The sequence below is a fragment of the Ceratotherium simum genome, chromosome 14 (genome assembly GCF_057802395.1).
Source record: "Ceratotherium simum simum isolate JZ-2026a chromosome 14, ASM5780239v1, whole genome shotgun sequence".
Taxonomy (NCBI): domain Eukaryota; kingdom Metazoa; phylum Chordata; class Mammalia; order Perissodactyla; family Rhinocerotidae; genus Ceratotherium; species Ceratotherium simum.
The window spans coordinates 6,913,345-6,938,600 of NC_141913.1; the positions used below are offsets into that span (position 1 = coordinate 6,913,345).

General features: G+C 41.4%; 1 protein-coding gene across 11 annotated transcripts in view; it reads right to left on the bottom strand.

Moving 5' to 3' along the window:
* Window positions 1-6,680, bottom strand: part of LOC101394358 (nucleoporin SEH1) — a 164,090-nt gene extending 157,410 nt beyond the window's left edge. For 5 of the 11 annotated variants that reach the window (XR_015554247.1, XM_087438931.1, XM_087438928.1 and 2 more), the window contains exons 1-3: window positions 6,488-6,680; window positions 3,018-3,068; window positions 430-576 (exon numbers count right to left, since the gene is read on the bottom strand). Coding sequence is in view for 9 of the 11 variants with exons in the window: in XM_087438931.1 (XP_087295057.1) it covers window positions 430-576; window positions 3,018-3,068; window positions 6,488-6,598 (309 nt within the window). In the remaining 2 variants the exon portion in view is untranslated. Of the gene's footprint in view, window positions 1-353; window positions 577-3,017; window positions 3,069-6,487 lie in introns of those variants that run through there. The other 6 variants (XM_087438930.1, XM_087438929.1, XM_087438926.1 and 3 more) reach the window with 3 other exon arrangements.
* Window positions 6,681-25,256: the final 18,576 nt, after the last annotated feature.

Below are 25,256 nucleotides of genomic sequence, written 5' to 3' on the forward strand. Positions count from 1 at the left end.
AGATGAGGAACTTGACCAGCACATACATTACGTTCTTGCCTAAATTCAAACATCCAATCAGGGCAGAGCTGGAGTTAAGGTAGAGGCAGATAAAGAAGACTGTTATTTTGTAGAAAAGCAAAGGTAACCATAAAAGACAAAAAACAATTTTTAAAAGATTTTAGAGGGTACTCTATGACAAAGCAAATACTCTGGATTCATCATTAAAGTTACAATTAAACAATGCCATGGGTGCTCCTGAATACCAATTCAGGCCCAAAACAACATTAAATAAACAAGTAGGAGAAAAACATGGAAGAAAGAAAAATGGAACTGCTAACTATAGAGGGGAGTGGTAACATCTTACCAAGTACCTGAAGTGTTTTTGGAAAGACTAATGCTCCTTGGATGCTCACGCACCCTCCCCCGCAAAACTAACAAATGTCGCACCCAGTGACTCTGTCCTCGCAGTTTATCATTTGATTCTCCTACTATTTCTTCCCATACAGCAGCTGTTCGGTCAAAGGAACAGGAAGCCAAAACTTGTCCAAATTCAGGATGGGCCCATGTCACACGCCACACAGATCCACTATGTGTCTGATGAATGAAAAAAAAAAAAAAAAAAGAAAGAAAACTAAGTTTACCCATATTTCACACATAAAAGGTTCTATATGAAGAAATAGAATACAGATATTTTTACTTCAATAAGAGGAGAAAACTATTCAATTTAACATTTAAATAAAAAGTTAAATTTTAGAACTTTCTGACTTTTACAAGATATTCTATAATTAGGATTGCAGCCCTTCTGGAGTCAAGTTCTTCTAACATTTTACTAATAAAGAAAAATCCAGCTAGATAAAGTTGACCTCTTTCAGTGCTAATAGTTAGAGACTTGCTTCAAAGTTTAGCCTGACCAAGGCTTTAAACAGAGATTCTACCAGTCCACTATTTTTTTACTTGCAGATTCTCTCCACAGGAAACATCCAACTAACAAAATAATAAGATTAACCAAAATTATTTGCTGCAAAAGCCTAACAGTACTATACAGAAACTCTAGCAATGAAATGCTTAAATGATTCTAATTGGTATCTGGGTAGACAATGGACTACTCTAGGAAAAAGAGAGAACGAGTAAGCAAATACAGAGAAGCCCAAATCCTAATATTCTGAGAAAGTAATTTAAAGCTCAGTAGCATTAGCTTTATATATGAAAAATGTCAAATTACTATTCTTCAACTCTTCATGTTGGAAAAAAAGATGGAAAGATCTTAAAGCATTTCCCATAAACAATTTCATTTGTGCTTTCCAGTAAAAATACTGCATGACAACAAGCATCAGTCCACCAATCACGTTTACAAAATCTGTTTCACACTTCTGTATATCTAACACATTTACACTCAACAATCTCAGAATATTTTCATAACATAATAATTTCTATAGTAACAATGTCATCATCCAAAGGTAAACTCTGCACCCTTATTTTTTATCCTTTGTTTTGTCCAGTCTTTTTGTTTCACCTTTAATTCTTATTTATATAAGCTATTAGGTAAAAAATGCACTAGGGTAGTGAGATTTTGTTAAATGTTAGATTCCCAGTAAAGTGCAATCTAACTAAAGAATAAGGACTGCACAAAGCTGTTCATCACAATAAAAAGAAAACAACCTAAATATCCATCAGTTAAGCAAAACAGTGTAAATATATTGCTAACAAAGGACTTATAAAAATGTTGTTAAACTAAAAAGCAAGAAATAGGGGTTTCCTTTGGGAGTGATAAAAAAGTTTTGGAACCAGACAGAGGTAGCAGTTGTACAATATTGTGAATGTAGTAAATGCCACTGAATTGTTTCCTTTAAAATGATTAATTTTACACTGTGTGACTCTCACCTCAATTAACAATGGGGGGGGAGGCAAAAGATTTGGACAGACACTTCACCAAAGAAGATATATGAATGGCAAATAAACACATGAAAACATAATCAACATCATTAGTCATCAAGGGCATAGAAATCAAAACCCAATGAGATACCACTTCACATTCAATAAGATGGCTATAATCAAAAAAGACAATCAAGTACAGGGGAGGATGTAGAGAAAATGGAACCCTCATATACTGCAGGTGGGAATATAAAACGGTATAGGCACTTTGGAAAAGAGTTTGGCAGTTTCTTAGAAGGCTAAAACACATACAAGCCAGCAATTCCACTCCTAGGTATCTACCTAAGAGAAATGAAAACGTATGTCCACACCAAGACTTGTATGGCATATTCATAACAGCATTATTCATAATCTCCAAAAACTGCAAACAATTCAAATGTCCATCAACTGGTGAATGAATAAACAAAATGTGGCTCTATTTATACAATGGAATACTATAGAGCATTACAAAGGATCAAACTACTGACATATGCCACAACATGGACGAACCTCAAAAACATGCTAAGGTAAAACAGTCAGACACAAAGAACTACATACTGTAGAACTCCATTCATATGAAATGTCTAGAAAAGGCAAAACTACAGTGACAGAAAACAGTTCAGTGGTTGCCTGGGGCTTGGGAGGGCAATGGGGATTGACTCCAAATGGGCACAAGGGAAATTTCAGGGTTGACGGAACCGCTCTAAAACTAGATTGTGGTGATGGTTGCACAACTGTATAAATTTACTAAAACTCACTTAAAATTGATGACTCTTACGGTATGTAAAATTCTACCTGACTAAAGCTGTTTAAAAAAAAGCAAGAAATAAAACTATATAAAACTATGTGTGAAACATCATAACTATCAAAAACATGTACAGGAAAAAGTCAAGAAATACTGAAATGCTACAAAGTTATGTTAGAATGCTATGGAATTACAAATTTTCTTACTCTCAAATTTTCTGAAGTGTATTTCTGTTACTTTAATAGTGAAAAAAGGTAAAATATCTTTTTAGGTAAAGTATAAATTTTATAATTCTCTCAAAGCTGAAGAGCAAGTCACTGATGCTACCAAATAGTGAATATTTCAGTATTTTCAAATCACTGTAAAAATAAATACTAACCTTCCAGCTAGCAGTACAATGCCAATCTCCACTTTCACTTTTATCCCAGACCTATAAGAAAATAAAGGACAGATATTTTATACAAAGAATTCCTACAAATTAATATGAAAAACATTAAGACTGAATCAGTATTAGGGCAAAGGAGGTGAACATAAATTCACAAAAAATACAACCAGTAGGTAAACATTTATTCATTCAATCAAATATTTATTGAGAACCTTGGATGTGTCAGATGGTGAACTAAGTACCAAGGGGTCCAGGAATCTGCACTCTATTATGTAACAGAGACAACTACAGTTACAGCAAGTCTTGGTATTTGTAGCAGTTATGTTCTATAATGTTGCTGTGAACACTGGACTAGCCAATACTGAACCACTGCTCCTAGGGGAAATACAAGGCAAGATTCACAGGAGCCTCTGGTCACAACATATCTGTCAACCAATCAATACTTAACCTTGTTTTATGTATCTGTTTAAAGACACCTTATTTAGTATATGTTACTGATTCATTAACATTGAACTCACAGCCAACAGCACATAACTCAGGCCTGAATGAAGTTTCCCCAACACATGTATTTTCTCCATATGGCACATCACAGCCTTCCTGCACTTAGGAACACTAGGCAGCATTTCAGCACTACCCTTGAGGACCATTTTAGACAGCGAAATCACCAACAAAAAGAACAAAAATTTGAAAAATGTGGCGCTAAATAAACAATAAGAAGGACACCTGTTTACAGTATGAGAGCCAAAATAAGAGGGCAGACCACAGCTGGAAACGCGCACATCAGGCAACTCCAATTTTCTGCCACTTTGCTCATGTCGGCAAATAATCCTGAGTATTGATTTTGAGGTTACAAATAAATTTTAGAGGGTAGGCGAATTCACAAATACAGAATTTGCAAATAATGAGAACCAACTGTACATGTAACAAACAAAAGCAAAATATCAAACCTTACTACCCATGAAAAATATAGATTACAATAATAAGACATTTTAATTTACATTTATTTATTAATTTACATTTATATATTACATTTAAAAAATGTAATAATAAATAGTATGGCAACTCCTATAAAAACTAAAATTAGGTGTATAACTGAAATTTCACAATGTTATAAACTATTATGACCTCAATAAAAAAAAATTAAAATTACCACATGTTGCAGGAATTCCACTGCTGAGGATATACCCAAAAGAGTTGAAAGCAGGGTCTCAAAGAGATAGTTGTACACCCACATTCATAGTGGCATTATTCACAACAGCTAAAACATACACACAACCCAAGTCCATCGACAGATGAATGATAAGCAAAATGTGCATACACAATACATACAATGGAATATTCAACATTAATGAAGGAAATTCTGACCAGTGCTACAACATGTACAAACTTTGAAGACATTATGCTAAGTGAAAAAAAAAAACAAATATTCTATGATTCCACTTATATGAAGTACCTAGAGTAGTCAAATTCATAGAGACACATAGTAGAATGGTGGTTGCCAAGAGACAGGGGATGGGGGAATGAGGGAATGGGAAACTGTTTAACGGGTACAGAGTTTCAGTTTTGCAAAATGAAAAAGTTCTGGAGATGGATGGTGGTTACGGCTGCACAAAGCTATGAATGTACTTAATATCACTCAACTGTACACTTAAAACTAGGTAAGACGGCAAATTTTATGTTATGTGTATTTTACCACAATAAAAAAATTAAAGAAAAAAATGTAATGATAACGCCCGACAGAAACAACAGTGCTATCAAATCAATACTCTCACAGGTAGTGTAAAATAGTACAACCTCCAAAAAGGCAATTTACCAATTCTTCTCAAAAGCTTTTAAAATATTCACTAATTTCTCCGCAGGAATGAACCTAAGGAAATAATCCTAAATATAGAAAAAGCTAAATTAATGAACATTTTCATTGCAACATACATCTGACAGACAAAACCTACAAACTGAAAGATCTACTAAAAGATTCAGTAATGAGTGGATAAAGAAAAAAAATGTATGGCCTATTCAGTTAACATACATTAATTAACGTGATATTCACAATAGCCAAAAGGTGGATGGATGAATGGATAAACAAAATGTGGTGTACACATACAATAAAAAATTATTCAATCTTTAAAATGAAATTCTGATACACGCTACAAATATGGATGAACCTTGAAAATATCATGGTGAGTGAAATAAATCAGACACAAAAGGACAAATATTGTATGATTCCATTTATATGAGGTACCCAGAATAGTCAAGTTTATAAAGAATTAGAGGTGACCAGTGGCTGGGGGCAGCCGGGAAGAGGGATTTATTGAGTACAGAGTTTCAGTTTAGGATAAAGAGAAAGCTCTAAAGATGTATAGTGGTGATGGTTGCACAACAAAGTAAATGTGCTTAATGCCACTGAACTGCAATGTACACTTAAAAATGGTTAGTTTACCACAATAAAAAGAAATTTTAAAGAAAGTGATTCTAAACCTTTTACGTATTACAACCCTATATAGCTATTTGACGGATTAGGCGGCACGACTCTTTTTCAAAAGGGAAAACTAGTTGTTATAATAACTATCTTCCAGGGATCGCTGGTATCAAACTTGACTGTGAAAAACAAGGAGTAAAACTCATCCTTCAGATTTTCAGTTATTTTGGAGAATGCAAATAATCCACACTCCAGCTTTCATCTTCAAGTCTATTATCGTTTACCTTAAATCTCCGAGGTTCCTAAATCCCAAATATTATCTCATATCATAGAAATTCGGCTTGTCAGAGCAGTCTACAGATGTGTACACGAACTTCAAGAATCAAACACTCCAATTCCTCGATAACAAGTAGAGAACTTCATTGAATGTAAATGGATTTGTATTATTCATGCAAAACAACGTGAGCTTTCTACTGAACACAAGAACAATCTCCCTAGATGGGATGAGACATTCAGCACTTGAGACACACGCCGCGACCTGACCGCACTACAAGTCCCCAGGCAAAGTCCTCTCCCCGAACAACGGCGGCAAGTCAGGTTAGCTACGCCAAAAACTGCGCGGTCTGACAAACCCCTACTGGGCATTAACCTCGCCGGGGCACCCAAAGGACCGGACTCTGCGTGCGCGGGAACCCCGCGTACTCCCAGCAACCCCCCCCCCGGGGGCGGGAGCGCGCACGTAGGCACGACGGCCGCCCGCCCCGCCGCTCTGCGCAGGCGCACGGCGGGGCGGCCTCCAAGAGCGGCTGTGACCCCATAATACAGGGGCGAGGATGGCGTAGCAGGCCAGCAGGCCTGGGCTTGCCCAACCCTTTTGGATCCAGGCCTTATGAGTGGTGGGGCGCCTCAAAATCGGGAGTAGTCCCCTTTCCACGCGCTCCTCCGCGCCGGTCCCTCCGCACCGACCCCTCCGCACCGACAGCAGGACGCGCACATTCCTACTCCCTCTCCTTCCGGGCTCGGCCCCGCCCGAAGGGTCCGCGCCCACCTTGACGCTCTGGTCGCTGGAACAGGTCGCCATCCGCCGCCCGTGGAAATCGAACGAGACATCATGGATGAGATCTTTGTGGTCCGCCGCGATGCTGCGCGCCACAAACATGGCTTCCGCCGGGCCCGCACCTCCTCCGTCTGCCCCTCCCGCCTCCAAAGAGGGCGCCCGCGGCTCGTGCGGAACGCAGCTCACCGGGACCCCCACCGCCAGGGCGCGCACGGCGCGTGCTCTCCGCGCGGCCCCGCGCCGAGCCCCGCCCCTCGGCCCGTCTTGCCCCAGGACGCGGGGGCGACTGCGCCTGCGCCGCTAAGAGGAGTCGTGTGGCGGACAGCGGCTGCTGTTGGCCGCGTGGGTTTTGATGTGCTTTAGTGAAAGTTAAAGGAACTCATTGTTGAAGTGAGAAAAATGAGAAAGTTAAAAGTGCCATCTACAGTCCTCGACCCTGAGTCAGTTTCAGTCAGCGTTTTGTTGTTTTTCACCCGAGATGTAGGCTGAATGCTCGGAGCGAGTAGGGAAGACAGACATGGATTTGGTCAGAAACGGAGCTTTGCTGGGACAACTAAGGATGAAAGAAGGATGGAGAGAGGCTTGAGAAATGACTAAGCAGTCCAGGCTCAGTAGCCAAAAAGTGGAGACAGGTGGAATGGAGTTAAGAGGGAGAAAGTGAAAGAAAGGCGATGGAAGTCTAAGGGCAGGTATGGTGAGGGAGAGAGAAGGGGGAAAGGATAGGAAGTCGTCAAATGTTGAAAGATTTCACAGGTAGAACAGGCTTGGAGTGACGAGAACCAAGACGTGGGCAGTGAGATCCTAGAAATTAGAAAGTTCTCCATGTAGAAACGTAAGTCACCTAGGAGAATGGCAGGATCTGAAATGATTTGGAAGACTGACTAACCTGGAGTCAGAGTTCTCCATGGAGAAATAAGACAGATGAGCAAAAATCCCCTGGGAAGGAGGCCGGTGAAGAAGAGTCCTCAGATGGAGGATTCAGTCAAAACCAGGAAGTGGGGGGAATATTCTGCAAAGAGGTTAACAATTAGGATATTTTATCAGGTATTCCAGAGGGCTTAGTGGTAAAGTTAGATAGGATGGGAAACGGTGGAAGATTGGGTCAGGGGGGTGAAAGAACAACAAAAAATATTGGAAAATGAGCCTGCAGAAAGGGCATTTTGGGTTTTGGCCAGGAATGACAAGAATGCAGGGCATGATGAGATTAGCAGGCTAGAAAGTTTTCGAAAGAGTTAGTCCCAGCTGTCCTCTGATGGATTGTACAGAAATCTGCAAAGGGAGATGGAGAAATGACTTAGCCTTTCTGGGATTTTCTTTGCTTGCCATTCTTTCCCCCACTAAAAGTGATAACGATTTTATTTGTACTGTAGGAGGCAAACCCCAAATCCATTAGTTGGAGGTATGATAAATAGTAACAACTGTAACTGCTTTAAGGACAAAGACACTCATTTCCAAAGAAAGTGCTCACTATCTATAAAAGTCCAGTTTATAAAAGCTCCAACACTTTTAAAATTTTTTAAGTTTACAGGCATATCTCGTTTTATTGTGCTTTGGTTTATTGCACTTCACAAATATGTAAATTTTTTTAAAAGTAAAGCTTAGAGACAGTAAACATCAAGGGTGCCAGTGATTATTTGAGTGCGGGGGTTGAATAGATGAAGCACAGGGGATTTTTTTTAATAGACTTTATTTTTTAGAGCAGTCTTAGGTTCACAGCAAAACTGAGGAAAAATACATAGAGTTCTCATATGCAGACGGTCCCTAACTTAGCCATGGTTGATGGTTCAACTTACAATTTTTTTACTTTACAATGGTGCGAAAGCGAAATGCATTCAGTGGAAAGCGTACTTCAAAATCTGAATTTTGACCTTTTTCTGGGCTAGCAATATGTGATACAGTGCTCTTTCGTGATACTGGTTAGTGGCAGTGAGCCACAGCTCCCAGTCAGCCATGCAATCATGAGGGTAAACAACCAATACACTTATAACTATTCTGTACGCATGCAACCATTCTGTTTTTCACTCTCCATACAGTATTCAATAAATTGCATGAGATGTTCAACACTTTATTATAAAATAGACTTTGTGTTAGATGATTTTGCCCAACTGTAGGCTAATGTAAGTGTTTTGAGAACATTTAAGGTAGGGTAGGTGTATTAAATGCATTTCAAGTTATGATGTTTTCAGCTAACAATGGGTTTTGTGGGACATAACCCCATTGTAAGTCCAGGAAGATCTATACGTGCCTACCCTCCCACACACACAGCTTCCTCCACTATCAATGTCTAGCAACACAGTGGTACATTTGTTACAATTAAACCTACGGTGACACATCATATCAATATCACTCAAAGTTGATAGTTTACCTTGGGGTTCACTCTTAGTGTTATGCTCCATGGGTTTTGACAAAGGCATAGTAACATGTATCCACCATTCTGTTATACGGAATAGTTTCACTGCCTTAAAAATCCTGTGTGCTTCACCTATTCATCCCACCCTCCCCCAATCCCTGGCACCACTGATCTTTCCACTGTCTCCAGAATGTCATATTGTTGGAATAATACAGTATGTAGGCTCTTCAGGTTGGCTTTTTTCACTTAGTAATGTGCATTTAAGTTTCTGCCATGTCTTTTCATGGCTTGATAGCTCATTTTTTAGCAGTGAATAATATTTCATTGTCTGGATGTACCACAGTTTATTTATCCACTCACCTATTGAAGGACATCTTTGTTGCTTCCAGGTTTGGCAATTATAAGTAAAGCTGCTATAAACATCTATGTGCAGGTTTTTGTGTAGACATAAATTTTCAGTTCCTTTGGGTATAACACCAAGGACCATGATCTCTGGGTCATATGGTGAGAGTATGTTTAGTCTTGTAAGAAACTGCCAAACTGTCATCCAAAGTGATTGCACCATTTTGCATTCCCATCAGCAATGAATGAGTTATTATTGCTTCACATCTTTGCCAGCATTTGGTGGTGTCAGTGTTTTGGATTTTCACTGTTCTAGTGGGTGTGTAGTGGTATTTCGTTATTGTTTTAATTTGCATTTCCCTGATGAAGTATCATGTGGAGCATCTTTTCGTATGCTTATTTGCCATCCATATATCTTCTTTGGTGAGGTGTCTGTACAAGTCTTTTGCCCATTTATTTAACCAAGTTGTTTGTTTTCTTATTGTTGAGTTTTAAGAGTTCTTTGTATCCTTTATCAGTCCTTTATTAGATGTCTTTTGCAAATATTTTCTCCCAGTCTGTAACTTATCCTCTCATTCTCTTGACCATTTCTTAGAATTACATAGTTATTATAAGACTGTTTATGAAATGTTTTAGAATACAGGTATATAGAGAGTAAAATGTTCAAGTTCCCTTTCACCCCACAATCTCATCTCCCTGCCCAAAGAAAACAGTTGTTACTGTGTACCCCTCTACACGGGATACAAAACATATATGTGTACCTAGTATCAGAAAGTTTGTTTGGGTTTTTTTAAATAAATTTACAAATACTACACCAATTTTTGCTTTTTAAAAAATATCCAATATGTCTTTGAGATCTTTCCACACTGGTCTAGTTTATTCTTTCATTCGTTTTAACCTATGCATTCCAAGAAATGGACAAATTGTGATTTATTTAACCATTCCCCTGCTAATGTGCTAACATGTAGAGATCACCATAGGCATGCTTTATTTCTTCATTTATATTAGATTTATTATATGTGGTTCATTATACTCCAAAAGTTTTTTTCATATAATTTTATATGTTTCTCATTGGGCTTATTAAAGCTTTTAATAGTTTTTTATACAATTATGAATGGGCTCTTTTTTCATATATTGTTTATAAGAAAGCTATTAATTTTTGTATGTTTATTTTGTATCTGTTTCCTTAGTGGACTCTTAGTTCATTTAGCTTCTCCACTGACTCTCTTGGGTATATAGATAAAAAGCCATTAACAGCTGCAAATAATGAGTTACAGATACTTTGTATCAGTCAGTATTCAATCACAAAAACAGTATCCACTCCAGTTATTTGAAACAGGGAATTTGACACAGGAAATTGGTTGTAAATATATTGGAAGCATAAATTAAGAACAAAAAGGGAGGGCCACCCCCGTGGCTTGGTGGTTAAGTACGCGCGCTCCGCTGCTGGTGGCCCAGGTTCGGATCCCGGGCGCGCACCGAGGCACCGCTTCTCCAGCCATGCTGAGACTGAGTCCCACATACAGAAACTAGAAGGATGTGCAGCTATGACATACAACTATCTACTATGGCTTTGGGGGGAAAAAATAAATAAATAAAATCTTTAAAAAAAAAAAAAAGAACAAAAAGGAAACATATGAGGTTACCCAGAGATTAATAACTGCAAGAAACTGTTCCCACCCTTAAAGCAGGAAGAATGAAGGGGAAAATAGGGCCTGCTATCCCTGGCCCTCGGGCTGCTAATGTTGGAACGTTCACCACCAACAGGCAGGAAGCTGGGAACCAACACTCCAGCTGACTTCGCAGGTTGTCCAACAGTAGCCACAGCCAAAGGAGCAAGGGCCACAAGCTCTGCACAGCTGAGGTTCCCAGAGCCTCTGCTGCACCTGCTGGAGCCGGAGCAGAGTGCTGCTGCTACTACTGCTGTTAGAATCCCACTCCTGAGCAGGCCAGCCTTGCCCTTTGCCACCACTACTGCAGCCATCTGAGGTGCCTCTACAGAGAAGAAAAGTCTTCTCCCTTCCTCCCACATTCCAGTCTCCTACCTGTGTTTCTCATGGGAAGAACCTGACTAGAAAGAGAGAGCTAGTAAGACAGTCTGGGAAAACTAGTTTGACTGTTTGGAGGTTTTCTGTTCCCTGTGTTATAGAAAAAAAGAGATTGGATAATAAAGCCAGTTCTAACTCCAGTATATTGTTGAATAATAAATATGGTCATGCTTATCTTGTTCCTAATGTTAATGAAACTGCTTTTAATGTGGTAGAATTTCTTGAAAGGGTGAATTTCTATTTCTAGTTTCTGAGGAGTCTTCATTAGGAATTAGTATTTTATTTTACGACCTTTTTCATATCAGTGCATTAGTAAACTTCCTAATGCTGAATCATTATTATTTTAATACATGGCTGGTGGTTCACTATTATTTTATTTAGGATTTTTGCTTCTGTTTTTGTAAGGAATATGGGCAAATAGTTTGTGTGCACTTTGCACATGTGTATGCATGCTGCTCTTGTCCTTCTATGGTTTCTGAATTGTGTTAACCTACAATGAGTTAAGAGCTTTCACATTTTTTCTGCTCTTCACCAGTTTAAATAACATAGCAGCTACTATTCTGTGAAGATTTTGTAGATGACATGCACAAAATTATATAGGCCTGATGCCTTTGGTAGTGAGGTGGTAGTTGATTTTAACTACCTTTAAAAAATTTTTTTATTATTGATCTCTTCAGCTTTTCTACCTTTTGTCAAGTCAATTTTGATCATTTATATTTTCCTTTAAAAATCAATCATTTCACCAAGATATTTAAATTTATCAATATAGAGTTATATTTGGTAATTTCTTATAATTAAAAAAATCTCCATAACTGATGTAATGCTTTTTTCTTGTTTCCATTTTTTTATCTTTTTTCTTAACATTTTACTCTTTTTAATGAAGTAAAATATACATTCCAAAATGTATACATAAGTGTATAGCTCGCTGAATTTTCACAAACTGAACATATCCATGCAACCATCACTGGATCGAGAAACAGAACATAACCAGCACCCCAGAAGCTCTCCTTATGTTCCCTTCTGGTCAGTATGCCCCTGCCCCAAGAGTAGCCACCATCCTCCTTTCTAACAGCATAGGTTAGTGTAATGGTTAATTTTATGCATCAATTTGCTTAGTCTATGGTGCCCAGTTGTTTGCTCAAGTACTAGTCTAGATGTTGCTGGTAAAGGTATTTTTGTGAATGTGATTAATATCTGCAATCATTTGATTTTAAGTAAAAGAGATTATCCTCAATGTAGATACGCCTCATCCATTCAGTTGAAAGCTTTAAGAACAAAGACTGAAGTTTCCCAGGGAAAAGAAGGAACCCTACCCCAAGACTGTAAGACAGAAGTTGTGCCTGAGTTTCTATTCTGCCTGCCTGCCTGCCTGCCCACCCTATGGATTGCAGACTCAAGACTACAACATCAACTCCTACCTGAGTTTTCAGCCCACCAGCTGGTTCTACTGATTTCAGACTTGCCAGCCCTCACAATCACATACGGCAATTCCCTAAAATATAGGAGATATATGTATTGGTCCTGTATTTCTGGACAACTCTGACTGATAGAGGCTTTGATACCAAGAGTGGTTCTAGAGGAACAGAATCTTAAGGGTGAATTTTCTGAATTGGTTCTGTGGTTTCTGGAATTGGGTCTCTAATCTGATTAGATTTAAAGGCACTAATGACTCTATTTCCAGTGGTAAAAGGAGCATCGCTAGCCCATGGCATGATGTGGCAATAGAGATACCCAAAATATCAACATTGGATACTCCTACTCAAATACCTATGAGAAGCAAGGTTCTGAGTGACCGTATATTTGATAACTTAGAATATTTTTGTTAAACTAATGAGTATAATGAGATGGGCTAGTTGCTTTTTTTTTTTTTACGATTTTATTTATTTATTTTTTCCCCCCAAAGCCCCAGTAGATAGTTGTATGTCATAGCTGCACATCCTTCTAGTTGCGGCATGTGGGACGCGGCCTCAGCATGGCCGGAGAAGCAGTGCATCGGTGCATGCCTGGGATCCGAACCCAGGCCACCAGTAGCAGAGCGGGCGCACCCAACTGCTAAGCCACGGGGCCGGCCCTAGTTGCTTTTAACTGTACTGGAAAAGTAGGGAAAGAAAAAGATGAGCTCAGGGCTTCAAATTGCCAGCTCCAGCACCACATAAATGACTAGAAAGTTTCTATGTCTGCCCTGAAATAATCCCACTTATCTCCTGTTACCACAGAGCTGAAGTTTCTGAAAACCACATCAGGGCCGGCTCCGTGGCTTAGCGGTTAAGTGTGCGCGCTCTGATGCTGGCGGCCCGGGTTCAGATCCCGGGCACCGCTTCTCCGTCCAACGCGAGGCCGAGTCCCACGTGCAGCAACTAGAAGGATGTGAACCTATGACATACAGCTATCTACTGGGGCTTTGGGGGGAAAAAAATGAATAAATAAAATCTTTAAAAAAAAAAAAAACACATCAAGGGTCTCACCCTACAAGTGGTTGAATTACAATACAAATCGAATCCTCAGCTTCACAGGGAACCTCTGCTATTAAAGTAAAGGCGTGGATTGAAAAAACAACAGGATCCTGAAAATTGGAATGGTGACATAAGGGCAGATCGTGATGAAGCTGGGGACATTGAACCTTAAATTCTGTGAGTCTTCCTTGCCTGTAGAAGCAACCCTTCCACACCCATCTGAGGTTGTTGACCCTGCTTTGCCTGAGGAGCCTGTAATGGCCTCTTCTGAGGTAGTTGCCTTGTAAGACATTGCTGATTCTCCTCAGGACTCACCTCAGGCATCCCTCTTTGCTTCTAGAACTATAGCAAAACTCAAGTCCCAGCAAGCACCAAAAAGTGAGGTACAAGATTTGACCCATGAGGAGGTGCAGTATGCTCCAAAAGAACTGCATCATTTTTTCCAATTTATACAGATATAATTCTGGGGAATAGATATTAAGAGGATGGGATAATGGTGGAAGGTAAATAAAGTAGGATTGGGCTGAATTTATTGATTTGAATCTACTAAGCAGAGATTCTGGATTCAATGTTGTAACTCGAGGGGTTAGACAGGACTCTAACTGGTTGGTTGGTTGGTTGGTTGGCTGGCTGGCTGAAACATGGACTAAAAGGTGACCCACACTAAGTGAAGAAATGTCACACCTGCCTCGATATACTGTAAAGGAAGGGATCCAAAGGCATAGGGAGATTGGAATGTTAGAGTAGATTTATCATATAAGACCATAACACCCACTCCAGGAGAGTCTAGAGGACACACTTTCACCATGACTTTGACAAATAAATTTGTGAAGGGAGCCCCAACATCCCTGAAGAACTTCTGTGGTCACTTTTCCCTGCAGGTCAGAAATTACAGTGGAAACTGCTGCCACTGAACTGGGATTCTTAAATACAATGGGAATAATTTGATCCCAGGATAGCAGGATAATTGCCAAAGACAAGGTGGGACTGGTCACCATCATGGACAGCTGGTTCAAAGCAGTAATCAGAATAGTCTCATTGCCAGAGATCTATGGCATTAGCTAGTTGATCATCCCTAGAAGAAAATAGATGGGCAGTCTACTAAATTCTTACTCATTCTGTATAAGTGGAAGGGTTCTAGGTCAAGATAATTGGTATTATAAAAACAGAGAGCCCCAGCCTTTCAATCAATTCCAGCCTTGACCTAGTTTATAGACCCAAAAACTCTTGAATAAAGAGGAGGCCAGATCCCCTTGAGGAAGGACTGCCAAAAATATATACTGTTAATTTTCCTCTCAGCCTTCCCTCAGGGACCTAGGGCCTTTTACCATAATGATTATGCTTTGGGGAAAATGAATAATTAGACTTTTCAGGAATTACTGAACACTGGCTCTGAACTGATACTAATTCCAGGAGACCCAAAACATCACTGTGATCCACCAGTTAGAGCAGGGCTTATGGAGATCAGGTGACTAGAGGAGTTTTAGCCCAGGTCCATCTCTCAGTGGGTCCAGTGGGCCTCCAAACCCATTCTGTGGTTATTTCCCCAGTTCTGGAATGCATAGTTGGGATAGACATACCCAGCAACCGTCAGAATCCCTGCACTGGTTCCCTGATCTGTGGAGAAAGTGCTATTATGGTAGGAAAGGCCAAGTGGAAGCCACTAGAACTGCCTCTACCCAGGAAAGTAGTACACCAAAAGCAATACTGTATTCCTAGGATTGCAAAGATTGGTGCCGCCATCAAGGACTTGAAGGACTCAGGGGTGATGATTCCTACCACATCCTCATTCAACTTACCTATTTGGAATGGGCAGAAAATAGATAGATCTTTTGAGAATGACGGTGAATTAGCATAAACTTACCCAGGCAGTCACTGCAATTGCAGTTGCTGTTACAGATGTAATTTCATTGTTTGAGCAAATTAACACATCCTCTGGTACCTCATTCGCAGCTGTTGATCTGGTGGATGCTTTTTCCTCAATACTTGTTAATAAAGACTTCCACCAGAAGCGGTTTGCTTTCAGCTGGCAAGGCCAGTAATACACTTTCACTGTTGTATTAGTCTGCTTGGACTGCCACAATAAAATACCACAGACTAGGTGGCTTAAACAATAGAAATTTATTCTCTCACAGTCCTGAAGGCTGGAAGTCCCAGATTGAGGTGCCAGCAGATTTAATATCTGGTGAGGGCTCTCTACCTGGCTTGTAGACATCCACCTCTCACGTGTCCTCACATGGTCTTTCTTCTAGGTGCACTCAAAGGGAGACAATCTTTGGTGTCTCTCCCTCTTCTTAAAAGGACACCACCCTTACCAGATTAGGTGCCACCATTATGACCTCATTTAACGTTAATTACTTCCCTACAGACTCTATCTCCATGTACAATCACATTGAATCCCCAAAATTCATATGTTGAAGCCCTAACCCCCAGTGTGGTGGTGGCTGCAATTGCAGCTGCTATACCAGATGTGGCTTCATTGCTTGAGCAAATTAGTACATTCCCTGGTACCTAATATACAGCTACTGATCTGACAAATGCTTTTTTCTCTATGCTTATCAATAAAGACTACCAGAAGGAGTTTGCTTTCACTTGGCAAGGCCAGCAATACACCTTCACTATCCTATGTCAGGGGTATATCAACTCTCCAGCCCTATGTCATAATTTAGTTTGCAGGGATCTTGATTGTCTTTCCCTTCCACAAGATATCACACTTCTCCGTTACATTCATGACATTATGCTGATTGAACCTAGTGAGTGAGAAGTAGCAACTACTCTAGACTTATTGGTAAGACATTTGTGTGTTGGGGGTAGAAAATAAATCCAACAAAAATTCAGGGGCCTTTGACCTCAGTGAAATTTCTAGGGGTCCAGTGGCATGGGCATGTCAAGGTGTCCCTTATAAGATGAAGGACAAGTTGTTGCATCTGGCTCCTCCTACAACCAAAAATAGGTATAATACCTAGTAGACTCTTTGGATTTTGGAGGCAACATATTCCTCATTTGTGTGTGCTATTCCAGCCCTTTTAGTGAGTGACCCCAAAAGCTTCTAGTTTTAAGTGGGGCCCTTGGCCCCCACTTGCTACACTACAATACTCTTGCTACACTACCTTCTCTGTTCCAGCCCCTGCTTATGGTCTCATGGGGAATTCCCTACAATCAGCGGACTGAGGAAGAGAAAACTTGGGCCAGGTATACAAATGGTTCTGCATGATATGTAGGCACAAGCCAAAAGCAGACAACTACAGCACTACTACCCCTTTCTGGGGCATCCTTGAAGGACAGTAGTGAAAGGAAATCCTCCCAGTGTGCAGAACTTCAGCAGTGCACCTGGTTGTTCATTTTGCTTGGAAAGAGAAATGGCCAGAAGTACCACTGTATACTGATTCATGGGCTGTAGCTTGATGGTCAGGGACTTGGAAGGAACATGATTGGAAAATTGATGACAAGAAAATTTGGGGAAGAGGTATGTGGATAGATCTCTCTGATTGGGAAAAAACATGAAGATGTTTGTGACCCAAGTGAATGCTCACCAAAAGGCGATGCCATCAGAGGAGGATTTTAATAATCAAGTGGATAGGATGACCCATTCTATGGAGACCAGTCAGCCTCTTTTTCCAGCTACTCCTGCCATCACCCAACAGACTCATGAACAAAGTGGCTATAATGTTAGGGATGGAGGTTATGCATGGACTCAGCAATATGGATTTCCACTCACCAAGGTTGACCTGGCTATAGCCACTGCTGAGTGCCCAATCTGCCAGCAGCGAAGACCAACACTGAGTTCCTAATATGGCACCATTCCCCAGGGTGATCAGCCAGCTGCCAGGTGGCAAGTTGATTACATTGGACCACTTCCATCACGGAAGGGGTAGTGTTTTATTCTTATTGGGAGAGACATTTACCTTGAATATGGATTTGCCTTCCCTGCATGCAATGCTTCTGCCAAAATTACCACCCATGGACATACAGAATGCTTTGTCCTCTGTCATGGTATTTCACACAGCATTGCTTCTGATCAAGGAATTCACTTAACAACAAATGAAGTATGTCAGTGGGCCTTTGCTCCTGGAATTCACTGGTCTTACTATGTCCATCATACTGAAGCAGCACTCTTGATGGAATGGTGGAGTGGCCTTTTGAAGACTCAGTTACTGTGACAGCTAGGCGGCAATACCTTGCAGGGCTGGGACAATGTTCTCTAAGAGGCTATATATGCTCTGAATCAGCGTCCAATATATGGCGCTGTTTTTTGCACAGCCGGGAATCAAGGGGTGGAAATGGGAGAGGCACCACTCACTATTGCCCCTAGTGACCCACTAGCAAAATTTTTACGTCTGGTCCTGTGACCTTATCCTCTGCTGGTCTAGAAGTCTTAATTTCAAAGGGAGAAATGCTTCCACCCAGAGACACAACAATGATTTCATTGAACTGGAAGTTAAGACTGCTGCCCAACCACTTTAGGCTCCTCGTGTCTCTGAATCAGTAGGCAAAGAGGGAGTTACTGTGCTGTCTGCAGTGATTACTCCTGACTACTAGGGGGAAATTGGGCTTTTACTCCACAATGGAGGTAAGGAAGACTGTGTCTGGAACACAGGAGAACCTAAGGGTAGGGCATCTCTTAGTATTACCATGCCCTGGCATTAAGGTCGATGGAAAACTTCAACAACCCAATCCAGGCAGGACTATTAATGGCAAGAATGAAGATTTGGGTCACCCACCAGGCAAAGAACCATGACCAGCTGAGATGCTTGTTGAAGGCAAAAGGAATACAGAAGGGGTAGTAGAAGAAGGTAGTTATAAATACCAGCTACAACCACATGATCAGTTCCAGAAACGAGGATGGTAATTGTTATGAGTATTTCTTGCTTATTCAATTACAAATATGTTTGTGTGCATGTGTCTATATATAGCAAATATCTTCGTCTTCTTTCTCTCTTATTTCCTTATTATATAAGATGTATTAACTTTACATTACGTGTCAACTTGGCTAGGCTATAGTGCCCAATTGTTTAGTCAAATACTAGTCTAGATGTTGCTGTGAAGGTATTTTGTAGATCTGGTTAATGTCTATAACCAGTTGATTTTAAGTAGAGGAGACTACCCTTGATAATGGGGATGGGCCTCATGTATTCAGCTAAAAGCCTTAAGAGCAAAGACTGAAGTTTCCCAGGAGAAAAGAAGGAATTCTGCCTCAAGACTGTAACACACAAGTCCTGCCTGAGTTTCCAGCCTGCCAGCCTGCCCTACAGATTTCACTCTTGCCAGTGTCCACAATCACAATATACATATTTAAAGGGATTTATTTTAAGGAATTTAAGAAATATATATATATTCTATTGGTTTTGTTTCTCTGGAAAACTCTGATAAAATTAGTTTCACCTGGTTTTGCACTTTCTGTAAATGATGCAATACATACTTTCTCCATCTAGCTTCTCTCGCTCTACATTATATTTGTGAGATTCATCCCTTCTTTGCATGGGTCACTCCATCCCACTATGGATGAACTGTGAGAGCAGACCATCTGTGTGGTCTAGAGCTCCTCGTTAGACAGTAGCCTGCAGGTGGCACTAAAACATCTCAGACAGAATTTTGAAGTGCCCTGTAACTGACTAGATTACTGGGTATCGGCAACCTCGGAAATTTTCCATGGTCTGTAACAGAGCAGACAACATATTGTCAAATTGGAAATGAAATCTTTACATTTCTAAATTCAGTGCTAATTGGCTCAATACACTTGAAGTGTGGAGGATTCAGAGGACTTGACAGAGTAGGCTAGGGGACAGTTTGCCCTGAATTCAGCACTAGGAAGTGTCAATGACTGGGAAGGATCTGAGATTTCACCCTACTTGCTAGCTAACAAGTTAGGCTGTCCCAGTCTCATGGACACTGTCAGAAGCTATGTTATTACTCACAACCATAGCAGTAGCCAGAGCACCCACATTTTCTTGCACCATTTCCCTGAGCCCTAACATGACTGGGCCAGGTGACACCAGCATACGCAGGAGGTTGCAATTCAGAAGGATCTCTGAGCATAGGGACCCTGAATACTTGATCATGGCCTGCGTACCCCTTCATTCCCGTGAGAGACTATCTTCTAAGGGTGTAAGCAAATGGCCTTTTGCTCTGGAGAAAGACATTATCTCTGTCTTCCAAGGCTGTTCATTATTCAAATATTCTTGAAAAGATAATCCAGAACAAAGGGAAACCAGTGCCTTGCTCACAAGACATGCAGAAAAGTGAGAGACCCATGGAGAATCATCTTGCAACAGGAGGAGTGTAGCGAGCGAGGGAGGTCCTCTCCCACTGGAAGGTTTGGTGAAGGAGAAAGAGATGCGCCTCTAGAATTGAGAAAATTGCTGCCGAGTGGTGTCTCTGTCTTCTGAGCATTGACATCAGTCCTCGGGGCCAAAAGGCTGCAATCTGGGAAGTGAGGGACTAGCCTGGGGTCTGCAGCCTTTTGTGGCGCCCCCTCTTGGATACTTGAGAAGGTGGCGATCTCCCTCTTATCAGCAGGTTATGGAGAAGGCTGTCATGCAGACTTCCTTTACATCTCTGCTCCTGAGCTTTGGAAAGGGGATTCCGTCTAACTCAGGTGCAAAGAGCCCAGGGCAAGTTTTCCTTTCCGGTTGGGGCAGAAGAAGAGAGAGAAGGTAGGACATTTGTGGCTCCAGCAAAGGCAGCTCTGGTGCTGAGAAGGGCAGAGGGATGGCAGATGCCCAGCAGGGCCATCTTCCTGCACAGGTCCAACTAAGTCTTGGTGAGACTAGAGACTGTTTCCAGGACACTGGCTAGGTTTTAGAGGGAAACCCTTGCTATTCTAGCCTCTTTCTTAGTGTACAAGCAACAGCATTAGGGGCTGGGATGAAGGACTCAATCTCTTTCTAGCAGAAGGTTCAGAGAGAAGTTTTGGATTGAACTGCCAAGAAGGTCTGTGTTTCAGGACTTGGATGTCTGTGGTTGCTGTGTATAAGTGAAGAGCAGATCTTCTGTGTTACTTCCCCGGGATCTTTACTTCCCATTGTATTTTGTATTATATATTAAAAGGACACAATCAGTGTAAAATTACAGGATAATGAAATTTTATTGGTAGAAAGGACCTCAGCTGGCCTAGTCCAATAGTTAGTTAACTGAGATCCTGGGAGCTAAGGGCTCCATGAATGGATTTCAGGGGTCCCACTCTCTCCTAGCATAACATATTTGACCCACTGAATGTTTGTCATTTGACTGGGGATCCAACCGAATAGACGAGTCTCTGGAGTTTGGATGAGAAGAGGCTGCCATGGCCTGGCAGGCCGGGTGTTGCCGGCACCGTGCGATGTGGGGGTCCAGGAGTGAGCAGCAGCCTCGGTGTCCTCAACCCTGACATGTAGAAAAGATACTTTATGATATTTTATACCAAGAATTTAAGCAACAAAATAGAAAACAGTTAAGTATCTCTGTTTAGATTGATTTGGCTGGAGTTTGAGGTTCATGTTTTGAGTCTTGGGGAAGAATGCTGCATAGTCAAGACAGGACTCCAAGTGCCAGACTGGAGACCCTGGTCTTTATCCTGTAGGCAGAGGAGAGCAATTGCCACTCCATCAGCAGGGAAACAACACAGAAAATTAGTATTTTAGGAATGTTCATCTGGAGAAAATTGGAAGAATGAGAGAGTAGGAAAAGAAGAACACTTTCTTTCGGAGCATTCTTCACCTGGCACAGAGTAAGCCTTCAAAAACATTTGAGGAGAGGGAGAGAGAGAATGCCTCGTGATGGGTCCTAGCAACACACATTGTTCCAAGAATGAGCTGGTGTTCACTCTCAATCCTTATATAAACAGAGAGATGAGAATGCATGACTCTACAAATATTCCTCACTGCTACTTTGAGTAACATTTGCCCTTCCTCTTCCCCTTATAGCAGAGGGCAGTCACTGTTCTCATGTTCTCACATTGTAATGGGGCTTGTAGTCCTGGGACCTGAGAAAGGAAATTGAGTTTTCTGTTAATACAATCGCTATCCTAGGGCCTGGTTATTTGGGACAGCTTACGTGCAATGCTATCGTCTAGGGAGATATGGAACATTTTTTGCAGGTCACTGTTAAGAAATAGTTTGAGGGCCGGCCCCGTGGCTTAGCGGTTAAGTGCGCGCGCTCCGCTACTGGAGGCCCAGGTTCGGATCCCGGGCGCGCACCGACGCACTGCTTCTCCGGCCATGCTGAGGCCGCGTCCCACATACAGCGACTAGAAGGATGTGCAACTAGGACCTACAGCTATCTACTGGGGCTTTGGGGACAAAGAAAAAGGAGGAGGATTGGCAATAGATGTTAGCTCAGAGCCGGTCTTCCTCAGCAAAAAGAGGAGGATTAGCACGGATGTTAGCTCAGGGCTGATCTTCCTTACAAAAAAAAAAAAAAAAAATCTAGAAATAGTTTGAGATGGCTGTGGAACCTTCCTAAGCCCTTTGGGTTTCAATATTCTAGGTGAGGAGTCAGTCCTCTCTCTGACATCTCAAAAACTGCATTTTGAACAGCACAGTATGGTAGGCTGAAGGACAGCCCCTCAAATATGTCCACATCCTAATCCCCAGAACTTGTGAATAGGTTACCTTACATGGTAAAGGAACAGAGTAGAGGTGCTTAAGTTAAGGGTCTTGAGATGGGGAGATTATCCTGGATTATCCAGCTGGGCCCAATGTAATCATAACCATCCTTATAAGGGGGATGCAGAAGGGTAAGGGTCAGAGGAAAAGATGATATGATGAGAAGCAGAGATTAGGGTGAAGTGGCCATGAGCCAAGGAATTGGACAGCCTCTAGAAACTGGAAGAGGCAGGGAACAGGTATCCTCCTGGAGCCTCCAGAAGGAACATAGCCCTTCTGACACCTTCGTTTTAGCCCCTCAAGTCTCATTTTGAACTTCTGACCTCCAGAACTGTAAAAGAATAAACCTATTTTAAGCTACTAAGTTTGTGGTAATTTTTACAGCAGCAATAGGAAACTCATGCACACAGCCAGCACTAGGTTCTATGGGAGGATATTACATAGGCCTCTCCCTCCACCCAAAGACCTGTACTGGCCTGGTTCAGAGGGCTCAGACTTCGATTTACATTGGAATCACGTGGAGAAATTTTGAAGCTCCTCTTGCCCGGGATATACCCCAGATTAACTGAGCCAGAATCTCTGGAACTAGCACCAAGGCGTCATTATTTTGAGGGGGTGTGTAAATACGGAAATGATCCATACAATAATAAAATCCATATCTTAGGTGTTCAGTTCAAAGAATGTTCACGATTGCACGCAACTGTGCAACCACCATTCAAACAAGATACAGAACGTTTCCATTGCAACAGAAAGTTATATCATGCCCCTTTGCAGTGAATTCCAACCCCTGCAAGAAGCAACCCCTTTCTGACTTTTATTACCATAGATGAGTTTTACCTGTTCTTGGGCTTCATATAAACGGAATCATACCGTGTGTATTTTTTGGTAGTTCTGGCTTCTTTTGTTCAAAATAATGTTTTTGAGATTCATCCATGTGGTTGTACAATCCTTTTTATTGCTGAGTAGTATTGTTATATGACTATATCACAATGTATTTATCCATTTTGATGTTGATGGGTTTTTGGTTTGTTTACAGTGTTGGGCTGTTATAAATAAGGTTATGTAAAATGTGGCCACAAAATCTTTGAGAGTCCTTCATCAGAAATAGTCCCCACATCCTCTCCTGCTGGAGCTGGGCAGGCTTGTCATCACTTCAACTAACAGAGAACTGTAGAAGTGATACTGTTCTAGACTGAATTGTGTTCCCCAAAATTTATATATTGAAGCCCTAATCCCCATTGTGACTATATTTGGAGACAGGGCCTTTAGGGAGATTAAATGAGGTCGTTGGGTGGGTCTCTAATCCAGATAGGAGTTCTCTCTCTCTGCAGGCACACAGAAGAAAGGCCATGTGAGGACACAGTGAGAAAGTGGCCATCTGCAAGCCAGGAAGAGAGTCCTCACCAAATACCAACCCTTGATCTTGGACTTCCCAGCCTCCAGAACTATGAAAAACTAAATGTCTGTTGTTTAAGCCACCCAGTCTGTGATGTTTTGTTATGGCAACCCTAGCAGACTAATAGAAACATTGTTACTTCTGAGGCCATAATATGTATAAAAGGCCATGCAGCTTCCTAAAGCTGGGAAGGTCTCCGGGAACACTTGCCTGAGAGCCCTGAGCTGCCATGGAAGAAGTCTGGCTAGCCTGACACCACCATGCCAGAAAGACCACGTAGACACTCTGGTTGAAAATCCCAGCTGAGCCTAGACTTCAACCATCCCAGGCCAGATGTGAGTGAGTGAGCCATCTGGGAACGGCTGTGTCAGACACTGGCCATGGTGGGGCAGAGAGGAGCTGCTCTATTGTGTCCCTTCTCAATTCCTGACCAAGGAATCTGTGAGCATGAAAAATGATGGCTGGGGCCGGCCCTGTGGCTTGGTGGTTAAGTGCGTGCACTGCGATGCTGGTGGCCCGGGTTCGGATCCCGGGTGCGCATCGAGGCACTACTTCTCCGTTCATCCTGAGGCCGAGTCCCACACACAGCAACTAGAAGGATGTGCAGCTACGACATACAACTATCCACTGGGGCTTTGGGGGGAAAAAATAAAATAAATAAAATCTTAAAAAAAAAAAAAAGAAAAATGATGGCTGTATGCTACTGACTTTGGGGTGGTTTTTTAGTCACACTGGATAACTGGAACAATGCTGCTATGAGCATTGTTGGAGAAGTCTTTTTGGAAACTATTCATTCATATCTCTCCAGTAAGTATGGTGGAGTAGAATTGCTAGGTTGAAGATTAGACGTGTTTTTGACCTTATTCGAATTTGCTGCAGTGGTTGTACTATTTTACACACCCAACAGCCGTGCATGAGAGTTTCAGTTGCTCTACATCTTTGCCAACATTTGGTGTTATCGTTCTTCTTGACGTCAGCCACCCTGGTGGGTGTGAGAGGACACCTCATTGTCATTTTATTTTCAGTCCTTTTGTTACTAATGATGTTGAGCACCTCTTCATGTGCTTATCGGCCATTCATATATCTACTTTTGTGAAGCATCTGTTTAAGTCTTTTGTCTATTTTTAAACACTGCATTGTTTATTTTTTTATTGTTCATTTATGAGAATTCTTGACATATTTTGGATTGAAGGCTTTTGTCAGATAAATGAACTGTGAATATTTTTTTCCAGTCTATGTGACATTAGTACTTTTTAAAGTTCCTTGGGTGATTTCAAGGTGTAGCCAAGGTTTAGACCATTGGCCTAGTGGTTATTTCCTTCTTTTCCTGGGAGGATGAAACCGGGGTCCACTGTTCAGGGTTTGGAGTCAGACTGTGTGGTGTTAAGGTGGCTTCAACACTAGCCAACTGAGTGACCTCCAGCAAGTCATGTTAAAAGATAAAATGAGGCACATTAAAATTTTCAAGGTTTATTTGAGTGTATGTCAGTTCAAATGGGGCAATACCAAACCAAATGTGGTTAGGAGGGCTCCACAGCAGGAGTGAGCACGAGGAGAGGTTCTTATAGAGAAGACGAAGAAGCAAAGCA